Below are 14,918 nucleotides of genomic sequence, written 5' to 3' on the forward strand. Positions count from 1 at the left end.
CATTTCCTCGAAGACAATCTTGGTTATCCAAACAATTGCAGTAATTATTATTAAAGTATAAATATAGGCTACTATATTTCCTAAAAGCACCACTATTTATTATCATTTTATGCAATGTCGATTTTTATTGCGTATGTTTTTCTGTCTATTCTGCGACACTTTTCGTAAATTTTCTTTGATGTTTCACAGATGATCTAACAGATGCGGCAGTGAAACGGGCGATTTTGAAACCCTGGAAATAGTAAATTACGTTAGGAATCAGAAAACGAGAATGGTGCCATCTGGAGAACAAACCTTTGCCATTGACCCTGATATCGGTGTTCGGTTGAGATGGCGTCGTAGACCGGTGAATAACACGCTTTTGCTGTAAAGGCGTTTTACAAAAACAACGACAGCTACGTGGCCGCGCAGCGTGTATTTCGTGCTTATTACAATCTCCCATGTCATGTCCCAGTTCCGACTGCGCATGCTATCAAATTGTGGGTACGGGACTTTGAGGAAAAATGTGAAGAGAAAGAGGGATGGAAGTGCGAAACGCGTGTACACACCAGAGAATGTTGCAAGACTGGAAGAAGCCTTCAGCCGAAGTCCCAGACGTTCTGCAAGCAAGCATGCCCTGCGACTTGGCATACCGGATCGCAGTGTACGGTGAATATTGCACAAGAAACTGCAATATCACACATACAAAATGCAGATAGTGCAACAACTGAATGCGGACGACCTCCCAAAGAGACTACGCTTTTGCCGAGAATTGTTGGAACTCATGAACGACAACCCAGGCCTGTGCGACAATCTGATCATGAGCGATGAGGCCAATTTTTATGTGTCAGGCTTTGTTAACAAGCAAAACTGTAGATACTGGTCACGTGAAAATCCTGAAATGCTTCATGAAAAGCACTTCACAGTCAGAAAGTGGTAGTGTGGTGTGGCGTATCATAATTTGGAATCATCGGGCCTTATTTCTTTTTAAACGATCGCAGTAATGCTGTTTCTGTGAATACTGAACGGTATGTTCACATGTTGAACCATTTCCTAGTGCCACAGCTTGCTGATCTTCTTGTAACTGCATACACATTTTTTCAACAAGACGGGGCCACATGCCATACCTCGCCCATTAGCGCGCTACAGAACATTTTTCCTAGTCATCTCATCTCCAAGAACGGGGACATTCCTTGGCCTCCAAGATACTCTGACCTTTCAGCGTGTGATTTCTTCCTTTGGGGTCATTTGAAATCTGAGATCTTCCGGTGTGACCCACCACACACCATCCAGAAACTGAAGGATCAAATTCGCGAGGAAGTTAATCCAATTTCAGTGCCAGTCCTGTGAGATGTGATGTCTAACTTCCGTAAAAGACTTAGAATGTGTGTGAAGGAAGAGGGTGCCACCTACGTGATACCATTTTCAAGTGATGCACATTTTGTTGTAACATGTCTGTGCAAGATGTGCAAGTTGTTCAGAAACATTTCTCATAAATTGCAAGCATTGTAAATTCATGTTATAATTTTTCTATATCGCTGTGAATAAATTTGTATCGCTGGTGAAGGTTTCAAAATCGCCGTTTCACTGCCGCGCCTGTTATTAACTGAGGTTAAAATCGGTCAAGAAGGCTTGAATGAAAAAAAAAAAAAAAAAAAAAGAAAGAAAAAAAAACTTTGGTATCACTTGTTATGAAAAATGAACATGATCTATGTACAAATTTTTTCGATCATCATGACCATGTTCGAGCGAAAGGAAACATGTTTGACAAATAGAAGACAATTTAAATAGTTACATATGGTTCTACACATAACGAACACTTTTGAAACTTCAAAATAGCCTTCTATTGATCATCTGTTTTTGTGAAAAGTGCCAGAAATCGGAAACAATGTTGCAATAGTTCCCAAAATTTTTATGAGTGACGGTATATTAGTACTTTTTCGCGGCATTTCAGACACAAGTATAAATTATATTCAACTAACATTGAGTGCCATTTCTTGGTGCTCCAAAGAATAAGAGTAAATCTCATTATAATTTTAATATCGACTGTCATTTGGTAGCACTTCGTTTCGTGGCCGAGGCACATAGTTTTTTTTTTTTTTTTTTTTTTTTTTTAAGACTTAGTTCATGTTAGTAGTAGATTTAAAACGTAATATGTATTATTGTTTTATTTTAGGAAAATGAAGCAACAACTACTTGCAACCTCGAAGAAAATAATGGAAATAATAGAACCAAAGTCACTGATACTGACAAAAGAAGAACACAAAAGATGAAACCTACAGCTGAGCAACAAATTTTAAAGAGTAAAGAAGTAAGTTGCTATTATTATTATTATTATTATTATTATTATTATTATTATTACAAGTAAAAAGAAGTAATAGGTTCTTAAGTGTATATCTAATGACTACATTTAGTGATACATACTTGACTTATTTAATGGATCAATAAAATAACTTTTAAAGCCGGTGAGATGCTTTTCTAAACTTTCTGGAGGGATACTGAAGGCAGATATATATAATACTTTGGAAGAATACGTTGAATTTCTGTCGATAATTGTGGAAAATTTGGAATTCGTATTCAAGTTTTTTAAGAACTTGTACAGATCTACGTGTTTGACTAAACCATTTTTGTAAGATATGCAACTTATAACCGACCTTTTGTCCTATTTGATATAAAAACTGTATTTCACCATTAAGATTACTTGACGATCACAAATTAGTAATATTCTACGAAAGAAATTCTTCCAAATACTAGTCTTGTGCAGTGGTGGATGGGCTGACTGTTGATATATGTAACTAATGTCTGCCGCAAGTTTTCCATATACTTTTGTTATAAATTTATTATACGCTCGGGTAATCAGTAAATCTAAAAAAGGAAAACAGTTACCAGATTCACGCTCGACAGTGAAGTTCAACCTAGGATGCTAATTACTGAACTGTTCAAATATTTGTAGAAGAGTATTTACATCACGTAAAAGTAAAACGTCATCGACACAACGATAATATCTTTATATACTTAAATGTATCCTGTTGTAAAGTAGATGTTTCTATTTGATTTTTTTTTTTTTTTTTTTTTTTTTTTTTTTTGCAATGTTTGACAATATCGTAGATATTGTGTTCTTGGCTAGACTGTTATTCTGGCAAAAAAATGATTTTCAAGTTCAAATGCATTAGAACTCTCACTTTCTGTTATAACTGCCTGAGGTCTGCTTAACAACTAATGTATTTGAATTTGAAAACCATTACTTTTGCCAGAATAACAGTCTAGCCAAGAAGAACACAATATCTGCGATATTGTCAAACATTGCAAAAAAATCAATGGACAACAGGATACATTTAAATATATTAAGATATTATCGTTGTGTCGATGACGTTTTACCACTTTTACGTGATGTAAATACTCTTCTACAAATATTTGAACAGTTCAGTTATTAGCATCCTAGGTTGAACTTTACTGTCGAGCATGAATCTAATAACTGTTTTCCTTTTTTTAGATTTACTGATTACCCGAGCGTATAATAAATTTATAACAAAAGTATATGGAAAACTCGCCGTAACCATTAGTTACGTACATCAACAGTCAGCCCATCCATCACTGCACAAGGCTAATATTTGGAATCTCTCTAGCGTATTACTAATTTGTGATCGTCCAAGTAATCTTAATGATGAAATTCAGTTTTTATAGCAAATAGGAAAAAGACCAGTTATAAGTTGCATACCTTACAAAAATGCTTCAATGAATAACGTAGATCGGTAGAAATTCTTAAAAAAAAAAAAAAAAAAAAAAAAGAAAGAAAAAAAAGCTTGGATATGAATTCCAAATTTTCCCAATTATCGACAGAATTTCAAAACATTCTTGCAAAGCATAATATATCTGCTTCCAATATCCGTTCAGAAAGTTTAGAAAAGCATCTCACCGGCTTTAAAAGTTACTTTATTGATCCATTAAATAAATCAAGTATTTTTCTTGCCCAGTGTGAATGCTATTCTTCATATATAGATCAAATCAAACGCAATATTAAATCCCGAATCAAAAAAAGTCGCAAGAAGAGGGTATGTTGGGATTATCACTTCACATGAAGCAATATTCACATTATATAAAACATGCTAATGTAATAGAATGGGGGGGGGGGGAAGAGTGGGAGATTAAAGATTCATTCTTTATTCATTAATATAAACGAGTTTTAGATCTGGATTCTGGTAACATTGATAAGATCTGGTTCCCTACCTTTGATGTGTAATTTGGTTCTGACAATAGTAATGTAGGATAGATACCACGCTTCTTTCAAACTTAACTCTTTTTTTTCTTCCATTGTGCTCTGCTTGTTCATTTTAGTACCCATTTTTACGTTACGTTCATTTGGTGGTATGCATTCCTGTTCCCATACCATATTTCTTTTAACTAATTAACTAACTCTATGGCCTATGGAACCCGGAGGTTCAATGCCGCGTTCACGAAAACTCTCCACTGACTTCTATCCTTAGCCAATTGGATCCAGTTTCTACTTTGTATTCCTATCTCTGCGAGATCCATCTTAATATTGCCCTCCCATCTGCGCCTAGGTCTTCCTAATGGTCGTTTTCTTATTGGTCTTCCAGTCAAGACTTTGAAAGCGTTTCTACTTTCTTCCATTCTAGCTACATGACTTGCCCACCTAAGCCTCCTAGACTTGATGACCCTAACAATGTTGAGTAAACTGTATAAATTATGTAGTTCCTCGTTATGAAGTTTCCGCCATTCCTGTTCCTCTTGGGTCCGAATTTCTTTTCCTTTTATCCGCTTTTATTGCTGTTACCTTGCCACTGTAGACGGAAGTAGCTTGTTATTTCAATATTTCTGGAGAACATTTAGTTTTTCCACGGAAGGATATATTGGTAAATAACCAATTTTTATAGTAATAACTTGTTCTGTTGTAATGATTTACACTAGTTTCTTAATTTCCCTTCCGATATTAATGTGATACTGATCGATGCGAATCATTTTTCTTTAATGCCTATAGAGGTAATAAATAAATATATTCCTGTCTTTTATAATTGGAATCTACGTTAAGCAAGGTTTGTTCCCTGGGAATGGAACGTTTAAAAATATATCTGTGGTTTGATTAATTAGAATCTCATTTGTCTCTGTAAGCTTCAGAAATCAATATTGCTACTGAACTAGCTGTGTGTCACTTAGAAAAGATGTAAAATTATGTGATAGAGAAACTGTTAGTGATTTTCAATTTTTTAAGCATCTTGAAAATTTCACTCGCTACTTTTCCCACTCTATATAGCGCTATCGCTGCTGCCTGGTTTCCGTAATCATTCTATTCCATTCTGCCTGTACGGGTTACGTGTCGCTCTTTCTATAGCAGACTCAATAAGTCGTCACTCATTCCACCGCAAAATTATTTCATTCTCCTCACAACGAGCAGTGTTGCAGCCTCTGGAGCTTTGTAACAATATTTAAGATCGGACTAGGTATATTATAATTCGGTTAATGTAAGTTTTCTTAAGTATCATTCTTACTCTCAGTGGCACACTGGCGCTGATCTCTTAGCTAGCGAAAATGTTTGAGAGCTGATGAGTATTTGGAATTGGTAAAAAGTCATGGTATTAGTTGGAATTAGTAGGATAATTATTTAAGGCACATATGTATAGTTCATTATAATTAAGTAATTGTTAGTATTTAATATGCAATTAATTTAGTGCGTGTTACTGATAAGCTATTTTTAATTCAGTTGCAGAACACGAACCAACCTCAAGACGATGCTATATGCACGAGACGTATCTTGGAAGTCGATATTCCGTCTCATACAACAGGTACCAGATTTTACAACAAATGATTAGACCTTTTAAATAAAGTAGTGATACTTGAAAGAGAAAGGAAATTGATTACCTATGTGCACAGTATTTTAATTTATCAGGACTATTATTTCGGTTGCTTATCTGCAACCAGTTTGGGTACAAAATCTCGCCCCAACAGAAATCTCTCCTGGCTAGAACCTCACGTGACGAAATTGCGCATAGGACAAAACCTTGTCAGGGCAAAATTTTGCCAGAGCGATTTCTTCATAGTATAATGTTCCAGATACCTGTATATATATGTACTAAATGAATCATATAACCAGATTTAAATTAGGGGGAAGAAAATATACAACATAGACTTAGTAAAAAAAATTGATAAATAAAGGACCAGATATTTAACATAATAAGTTATCTTATTAATTTTGCAAAAGGAAACGAAAGATAGCTTCGCATTTAGGGGGTTGTTTATCTTTATATGTATGGTGCTGGAACTAATGTGTTTTTCTTTTTCTTCTTTCTTAGGTTCGGGCCTCTAAATGTTTCCTTCACGTTTCTCGAGCTTCCGCTTCCTCTTTTAACTCTAAATATTTTGTTCTATTTTTCAGATCATCGATCAGTTGTGCTCTTCTTCCTGCTCCTCGCTTTTCTTCCATATTTACCTCTATGGCTGTATGAAGAAGACAATTTCTTTACAAGATGTATCCAATCCCATTAGCCTTCCTACGAATGATGCTGGCTAAAAGCGTCGTCTTCTCTCCTATCCGTTTTAAAACATCTTCGTTTATTATTCTTTCTCTGTCCATTTTATCTTCAACAAAGCAAGTTTCGAAGGTCCCTAAATATTTCTTCTCTAACTTCCGTAATGTCCAAGTCTCTGAACCATACAGTCCAATACTCCATACTCCATATATAGCACTTGACTAGCTTGAATGCCTCTTCGGTTATGGCAATTCTTGACCTTATCTCTTTGGTGCTGTAAGAGTCTCTTGCCATATTACTTCCCAGATATTTGAAATGATCTACCTCTTTAAGTTACATTTGTTCTACTCTGACCCGTAAGGGCGCGTTTCGACGACATATTCTCATGACTTTCGATTTTTCCACATTGATTTTCATTCCATATTGTTTCCCAGTGTCAATTAATTTGGTCATTATCTCCTGTAGTTCTTCTTCGGTTCCAGCTATAACTATCACTTCATCTGCATACTTATTAATGATCATACATCCAATCTTCAAATCTCCGATTCCAATTAGTGCTTTCTTCATTAAACATTCACTGTAAATATTGAATAATTCAGGTGACAAACTACATCCTTTTCCGACTCCTCTTGCAATCTCCACACCATTGTTTTGCCCTTGATTCAAGCGCAACTTCAGTCGTTGTTCTAGGTTCAGGTTGGAATGAGCGTCGGTCCCTCCAGTTGTCCTCGATTTCTTCCAAGTCTTTTCAGAAGTTGGTCCAATTGACCCAGTTGACAACTTTTTGCCAGTTATGAAGTACAAACTCAACTCTTCCTTTACGTTAAGAACTCGTCCTAATGTAATTCTCATCAACGCAATACCATCTCTAGTGCCTTTTCCGTATCGGAATCAAAATTGATCTTCCTCTAACATTTTTCTATTTTACTTTCGAGCCACCTGTTCAGTATGCGCGCAATAATCTTTCCAGTGTGGGGAAATAAGGTTAATGGTTTTATGATCGCTGCACTCCTTTGATTGTTTTTTTCTTGGGTAATGCAACCATTGTAGCATGAAGAAAATCCTTTGGCAATTTTCCATTCAGGTGGATCTTTTTAATAAGTGAAATCAGTACTTTCTTGTATTGTCTCCTAATCCCTTCGGCAAATATTTTGGTATATCATCATCTCCAGTGGCCTCATCTGCAGTGTCGTCAGTTTGCAACAGTCATTTATAAGTGTTCGTTTAACATACGGATTTGAATTAAATTGGTGGTAGTTCATATTATGTCAAACAATGTCCCTCTGTGGATATTTGCATCGAGCAAAATTTCATCGTTTTCTGAAAGTTTTAAGGGCGTTTCAAGTCAAATGTTCCACCCTATATATATCTATTCATTTCGAGCCCCTCATTTTTATCTGCTTCTAGTGTCTAAGAAACCATTTCTGATTACACATAGTTAACTCTTTCTTTTTGATTATTATTATTATTATTATTATTATTATTATTATTATTATTATTATTATTATTATTCAAGGAAGTCATTGCATATGCGAATAAATCATAATGGAGAGATTTTCTCCTATGGGGTTTTAGCGCAAAGATATATTGTCCCGCAAGGTTTTGGCCATGCTAGCTTTTGTCTCATGAGGTTTTGGTCACAATTAAATTTGGTTTGCGGGATTTTTGGCTGCAACGTTTTGGCCGCAAGATTTTTTTCAGTATACTCTGTAACCTTCTAAAGGTCCACTTGAGAAGTTGGTGAGAATCCAATAGCTTAACTTCATTGCTGGTACAGGTAGTATTCTCGGTGTGTAATGTTTGATTCTGAATTTATACAGTAGCATTTACATCATTAAATCAAATTATCATGGAACTACTAATAATAGGAGCAAAATTATGGTTTGAAATGTTCTGGAACAGAATTTTCGTTCATGTCAGCTTTTACCAATGAGAAAGAGAGTACGACGGGAGGCATTTTGATTGGTTTATACATTAGTTATTTCAAACTGTTTACTGTGTAAATATCGTGTAAAACATACATTACACACCAAGGAAGGTAACTGTGGAAGAAGATTCTAATAGGCTTCTGAAGTAGGCCTATAGATCTTTACAGATAGGCAGTCAAAATAATAGTCCGGGAAATGTATTATTATGGGATAGGACCGTCTCTTACGGGAAATTCTCAGATAGAGATATGAACAGTCTTCTTTCTCCCCGAACATTTTAGCAGTCAGTTCATAACGGACTCTTCAGGTCATACGTATTTAGCACAGAACTTACTTTCCACAATTTGAAAATAAGTCTCATGCAGTGCAGTACAGAGTGTATTTGTCTAACATGAATGACCTGATGAATCACCATACAGAACAGTAGAAGGCTCAATTTGGTTTTCTTTCTTTCTGTTCACCATAAGTTTTCAGTATTTAATACTCATGTTGCGTATTCCTGTTGAATTAGTTTAATATTTAATTCAGTTTAATATTTAATTCATTAAGTACTTAAGTAAGGGACACCACATATGTAGTATATTTCGTAGCATATGTAAGTACATCTGGCAACGATACTTTTATTTGTTTACAGAAACTGATATTCCAGTCATCGTCCCCGTAATGTGAATACCGAGAACGATATTTCAATAGTAGCATATGTTTGTATTTGTAATTAATATTTACTGAATACTGCACATGATTATCACATCGTTAATCACAAGTTTCACTGTAGTTATATCTGCATGGCATGATAGCATCCAAATTAAGCAGGTAGCGATCGCAACGGTTTTTACAGTATGAATATAATATTTGACACAAGAAACAACCTAGAAGTTTTGAAACTTTTAGTGCTGTTTCGTGAATAATAAATGTTTTTAGGTTTTTCGAATCATCTTCAACAAATTTAATTTCATATTATTATTATTATTATTATTATTATTATTATTATTATTATTATTATTACATAACTGAATAATAAATATTTGTGTCAGTTATACTAATATTAATAAATTAAATACAAAGTAGCAATAATATGTAAATTATAGCTAAAAAGGAAACAATAATCTTAAACCTAATGAAACTTATTTTTACAGTAATAAATAACAATTATTTAAAAGACACGTATCTCACAGAATTACCGACAAGAATATCATTCAGATTTGAGAGAAAGTTGAAAAGAATTAGTCGAAACATTTAAATTAACTAAAACGATTAAAAAAAATGTATAATTTATCTGAGAACCACACACACAGAGCAACCCCATACCTGGAAATGGGGAAAGTATTCTCGGCCAGAGGCACTGTGTATGTTTAGAAATAGACATTGCATTTTTGCGGAGATTCATTAAGCAAAAATAGCCGGAAACAATGGACACTGTTTTCTTTCCTTGGAAGGTTAAACAGCATGCTACTCAAGACTCAATTGTAGTGAGGATATATGTCAGAAAGATGTATATGTCGTGTAAATATTTTAATGCATGTTGTCGAGTTAGAAATAATCAAAAAGGTTAATTGCCTCTCATCGAAAACCATTAGATATAGAACACATGATTATGGTAACTTTTTTGTTCAGAATTACATTCTTTATCGCATTCTGTGCTTATAACATTTGGTCCTGAATCATCTTTATGTGTAATTCGAACAAGTTTTAGGCATATGTATTTACTGTTAATATTTTGTTAACAGTAGAAATTAAGAATGGAAAAATAGTAATAGAAATAGAGTTGTAAGTGGAGTTGTAAGAAGGACACTTAACTCCAGATCAAACAACCAACTAAGAACCCTGTTCTAATCCTTCATTGTAGTAGGTTCCACCTCATAGTTTCAATACTGAAAAGGAATATTAAATTCCAATGAATCAGTCAAATAAACAATGCGAAAAGTCGTAATTCGATCCCAGACCATGTAATAATTAGAATACATAATATCATGTTGCCGTGTTTTGTCGGGTACTTCCTTTCTTTTCAACCTAGTTATATCACTATTTTCTCTCTCTCCCTATATATATATAATTTTATTTATTTATTTTGTTACTTAGTTGCTGCAACTTCAAAGTCCTGCAAACTTACTCCCAGAGAGCATGCGTTGGAAGACATTTCTTCTCGAATACCAAATAGCATCACCGACCAGGTATGTATTTAGAACTACTTATGTACTTGAATATTAATTAAATGTAACTCTGTTTGATCGATGTAAATCCAACCGATTTCGCAGCGCTGCTGTCGTATGTGTATTTGCGCCAGAAACAGGAACCTGTCGTTGTTATTAGTGCTATGTATCAGTTCGTAGATGTAGATGTTTGTAGGTGTTGTGTTGGTGCTAGTGAAGTACTGCACAAAAAACGGTTATTGAGAATGTCTGGAAAAAGTTTAACAATGAAAGTGACCATACCAAAGAGGTCGTGACCAGGCAAGCACAAATTGAATTCGTGTAGAAACATTCGCAAACAAAATGGTCCATTTAAAAATAACGGGCAAAAATGTTGTCTGAAATACTTGGTAGAACTTGTTGGCTAGCTGTCCAGGAGAACCCACCTTCTGAACGTGACATGATCCTGAGATCCCAGTCGCGTAGTCTACTGTGAATCTTGTCATTTGTCTCTGTTTTGCTTGTGATGCCTACATAAGGACGAGATTCACAACATTTTCCCTCATCACATTTCCAAACGTAAGACAAACTGGACGAAAGTCATTTGATAGGCAAGAGGGGTGTCAAAAATCAAATCCAAGGCATACTGTCTCAATTCACCGTCTTAATTCAAATACGATAAATTTTAGTTTCATAACTGTTTAACATTTTACCATTGAAGCTAAAAAGTCATAACTTCGTGAGAGGCGCATCATTACACATTGTCTTACGTGTTGTCAAATTGTCTTGAGTTTTCCTTTGCAGTTAGTGTTGGAACTTTAGCAGTTTGCTTTACTATTAATGTAATTTTTGTTTCACCAGAAAGTGTTAACTGATCTAGAAACTCTTGAGAGCATTTACCATTTTTTGACAGCATTTACAATTAGAAAAGCAACTGAAAAGAAATATTTATTTAACAAACTTTGAAAACGAATATATACATGGTGTCTCAAAAGTCCCCTGACATGGGGTAACTCTGTTATTATCAGAGTTATAACAAAATGTAAGAGGAAAAACCATCTCTATATACGCAATCTAAAGTGAAGGAATTTTTGAAAGTCGGACGAGCCGTTTGGGTTGTACACTCTTTATGCGCCCCATGTTAAATGAAAATGCAACGTTGCTATTTACCTGGACCCACAACATATGTGAATGAAGTTACTGTTTGAAATGCGGGCTGGCCATCGACATGTTGGCGTAAAAGACGTATTGTTTCATATTTGTGTACTTTTTTCTTTTCATGATTGAACTACCTATAAGCATAATTTTGAATCTATGTTTATTTTGTTCATAAGGATAAGGAAGGACCTTCACAAGTGAAAGGATCTAACAGAAAACCCCCTACCTCGTCGAAATTAAAAAGGAAAGCAAAAACAAGGACTTTGCAGGAATCCAAGAGAAGGAGGCACGAGGTCAATCCCCGTGATGAAATTTTGAATGATGAAGGAAGCGGAAATAGCTCCCCAGTTCCGGAGGTGAGTTCTACTTGTAATTCTGTTCTTTCATTTTTCATGTCCCTTGAAGACAATTTTGGCGATCAACAACATTAAAGTAATTATTATTGTAGTATGTGCTATTAATATTATCTAAAAGCGCTTCAGTTATTGAGCGTGCTTCTACCATTTAAAACGTTGTGGATTTTTGTTTTAAAAAGTGAAAGATTTGATTTCGTTTTTACTGAATATATTATATGAGGACATTTAACTTTCGAATCACGAACCAAACGTTGTCAGTGTGTAGGGAGATTTATAAAGCTCTTATTGGTGTGTCGCTCCTATACCATTTTGGGAATTTTGATGGAAGGACGAGTAACCAGGTCAGTTGGATGAGGATTTTAAAAGAAGGGATAAAACCTTTGATAGGTAGAAAGATGGCTGGATAAAAATAACTTTTTAAAATTTCAGGCTGTATTTAAACCAAACAGAAGAAAAAGTTTTTGAAGATCATGGATCGATTAACGGAACGATGTCAAAATTTCAAAAAAATATTTTTTTTAACCACTCTAGCTGAATGGCCTAAAATTTTATATAATAGTATAAATCCTGGAAACTTTGCAGTACTTACCCAACGAATTTTAGAAGATAATAGTTTTTTGTTGTAATGAACTTCACAGTTTCTTAACTCCCTCTTACAATATAAATATATATGGTGTAGTAAAAAGTAATCCATTATTTTGGCATGACATTGAGGGCTTGACTTACCGTAGTTAGAATGATCCGATTTAGGTCACATATGTGCCGTTCTGTTCGATAACGTGTTGCCATTTGGAAGGTAATATCATGATGCCTCTCTCATAGAAGCCCTTGTCCCTAGTGGCAAAAAATGGAGACAGTCGATTTTCACAAGCCTCTCTTGAAGCGACTTTTTCACCAGCAAATGTGTTCGCCAGGACAGGAACAGATGGTAATCACTCGGTCCCAGGTCCGGACTATAAGGTGGATGCATAAGAACCTCCCAACCAAGCTCCCGGAGCTTCTGGTGAGTCACTATCGATGTGAATGGTCTGGCGTTGTCCTGGTGGAACACAATGCCTCTCCTATTGGCCAAAGCTGGCCGCTTCTGGGCGATTGCTGCCTTCACACGGTCCAATTGTTGACAGTACAGTTCGGAGTAAAGGGTTTGGCCGTAGGGGAGCAGCTCATAGTAGATAATTCCCTGAAAATCCCACCAAACACACAGAAAAACCTTCCTGGCCGTCAATCCTGGCTTGGGTACCGTTTGCGCCGGCTCACCGCGCTTTGACCACGACCGTTTTCACGTGACGTTGTCGTAAGTGATCCAATTTTCATCGCCAGTCACCAACCGCTTCAGAAATGGGTCGATTTTGTTGTGATTCAGCAGCGATTCGCAGATGAAAATTCGGTCCATGAGGTTTTTGCGCGTTAACTCGTGTGGCACCCATACATCAAGCTTCTTTCTGTATCCAGCCTTATGCAAATGGTTCCACACGGTTTTTTGTGCAATGTTTAGATCTTGGGCAATCGACACAGTGCTTACATGACGGTCGAACGCGACAATGTCCATGATTTTACCGACATTTTCGACACTTGGGCTTCCAGTGCGTAGTGCATCTTTGACGTCAAAATTACCGAAACGGAATCGACGAAACCAAAATTGCGCGTGATTGGCTGTTACAGTATCAGGACCATAAACACTATTCACATTTGCAGCCGCTTGGCTTGAGTTTTCGCCTTTATCGAAGAAAAACTGTAAAATATAGCGTATTTTCTCTTTGCTAGTGTCCATATTGACTCGCGCTCACACAACACTGAGTCAACTCATTACAACTATCTGAACAGTGTTTGTAGTACGCAATCTCATCGTTTGAACGCCATCTCGTTGAACCCGATCGGACTTATACAACGCGAGATACAGATCACTGAAGCCATCTATTGGCAAAATAATGGATTACTTTCTACTACATCAGATATTACTCATGAATACGAATCGATTACTTATATTTTACTTTAATGTCTTCGTGAAAGTGTTGTATCTTTTTGTTTAATTTCCTATATTTCTTAATTGAACACTTCCTTAGTGGACGCTATGGCCCTTGGGGATGGAACCTTTAGGAAGGTATCTGTTGTTTGACGAATTAGGATCTAACTTGCCTATATATGGTTAAGAAGTGATTTTGCTTCTGAGCTAGTTGTGTATCACTTAGAAAAGATGTAAACTTTTATGATACAAAAACGTGTGACTGATTTTTAGTTTTTAAAGCGTCTTGAAAATTTCGCTCCCTGCTTTTCCAACTCTGTGTAGTGCTATCACTGCTGTCTGTTTTTCGTATTCACTCGATTCCATTCTGCGTGTACTGGTTACATGTCTCCCTTTTCATAGCAGACTCAACAGTGAATCATCACCCATTCCAATGCAAGACTCTTTTATTCTTCTCACAACGAGCAGTGCTGCAGCCTCTGGAAATTTGTAACAATATTTATGACCGGAGTAGGTGTATTTATAATTCCTTTGATGTATGTTATTTATTATAATTCCTGTTAATACCACTCTTGCTCTTAGTGGTGTTATGGCGCTGGCAGCTTAATTGAAAATGTTTGAGGGGATGAGAAAAGTTGTGATGTTTGTTTGAAATTAGTAGTGGGATCGTTTAAGGCACATATGTATAGTTCATTATAATTAAATAATTGTCAGTATTTAATATGTAATTAATTTAGTGCGTATTATTGATCAGCTGTTTTTAATTCAATTGCAGAACACGGATCAATCGCAAGACGATGCTTCATGCACACGAGATATCTTAGAATACGATATCCCGTTTCATCAAACAGGTACTAGATTTTAGAACAGATGATTAGACCATTTAAATAAAGTAGTGATACCTGGATGAGTAAGGAAAT

The 14,918-nt window shown here is 35.7% G+C and overlaps 1 protein-coding gene across 1 annotated transcript in view; it reads left to right on the forward strand.

Moving 5' to 3' along the window:
• LOC145680200 (uncharacterized) overlaps window positions 1-14,918 on the forward strand; it is a 123,299-nt gene that overhangs the window by 75,482 nt on the left and 32,899 nt on the right. The window contains exons 12-16 of the mRNA XM_081750490.1: window positions 2,156-2,290; window positions 5,699-5,780; window positions 10,472-10,563; window positions 11,856-12,035; window positions 14,774-14,849. Of these exons, the coding sequence (XP_081606616.1) occupies window positions 2,156-2,290; window positions 5,699-5,780; window positions 10,472-10,563; window positions 11,856-12,035; window positions 14,774-14,849 (565 nt within the window). The remainder of the gene's footprint in view (window positions 1-2,155; window positions 2,291-5,698; window positions 5,781-10,471; window positions 10,564-11,855; window positions 12,036-14,773; window positions 14,850-14,918) is intronic.

The sequence above is a fragment of the Thermobia domestica genome, chromosome 1 (assembly GCF_964235325.1).
Source record: "Thermobia domestica chromosome 1, izTheDome1.hap1.1, whole genome shotgun sequence".
Classification (NCBI taxonomy): domain Eukaryota; kingdom Metazoa; phylum Arthropoda; class Insecta; order Zygentoma; family Lepismatidae; genus Thermobia; species Thermobia domestica.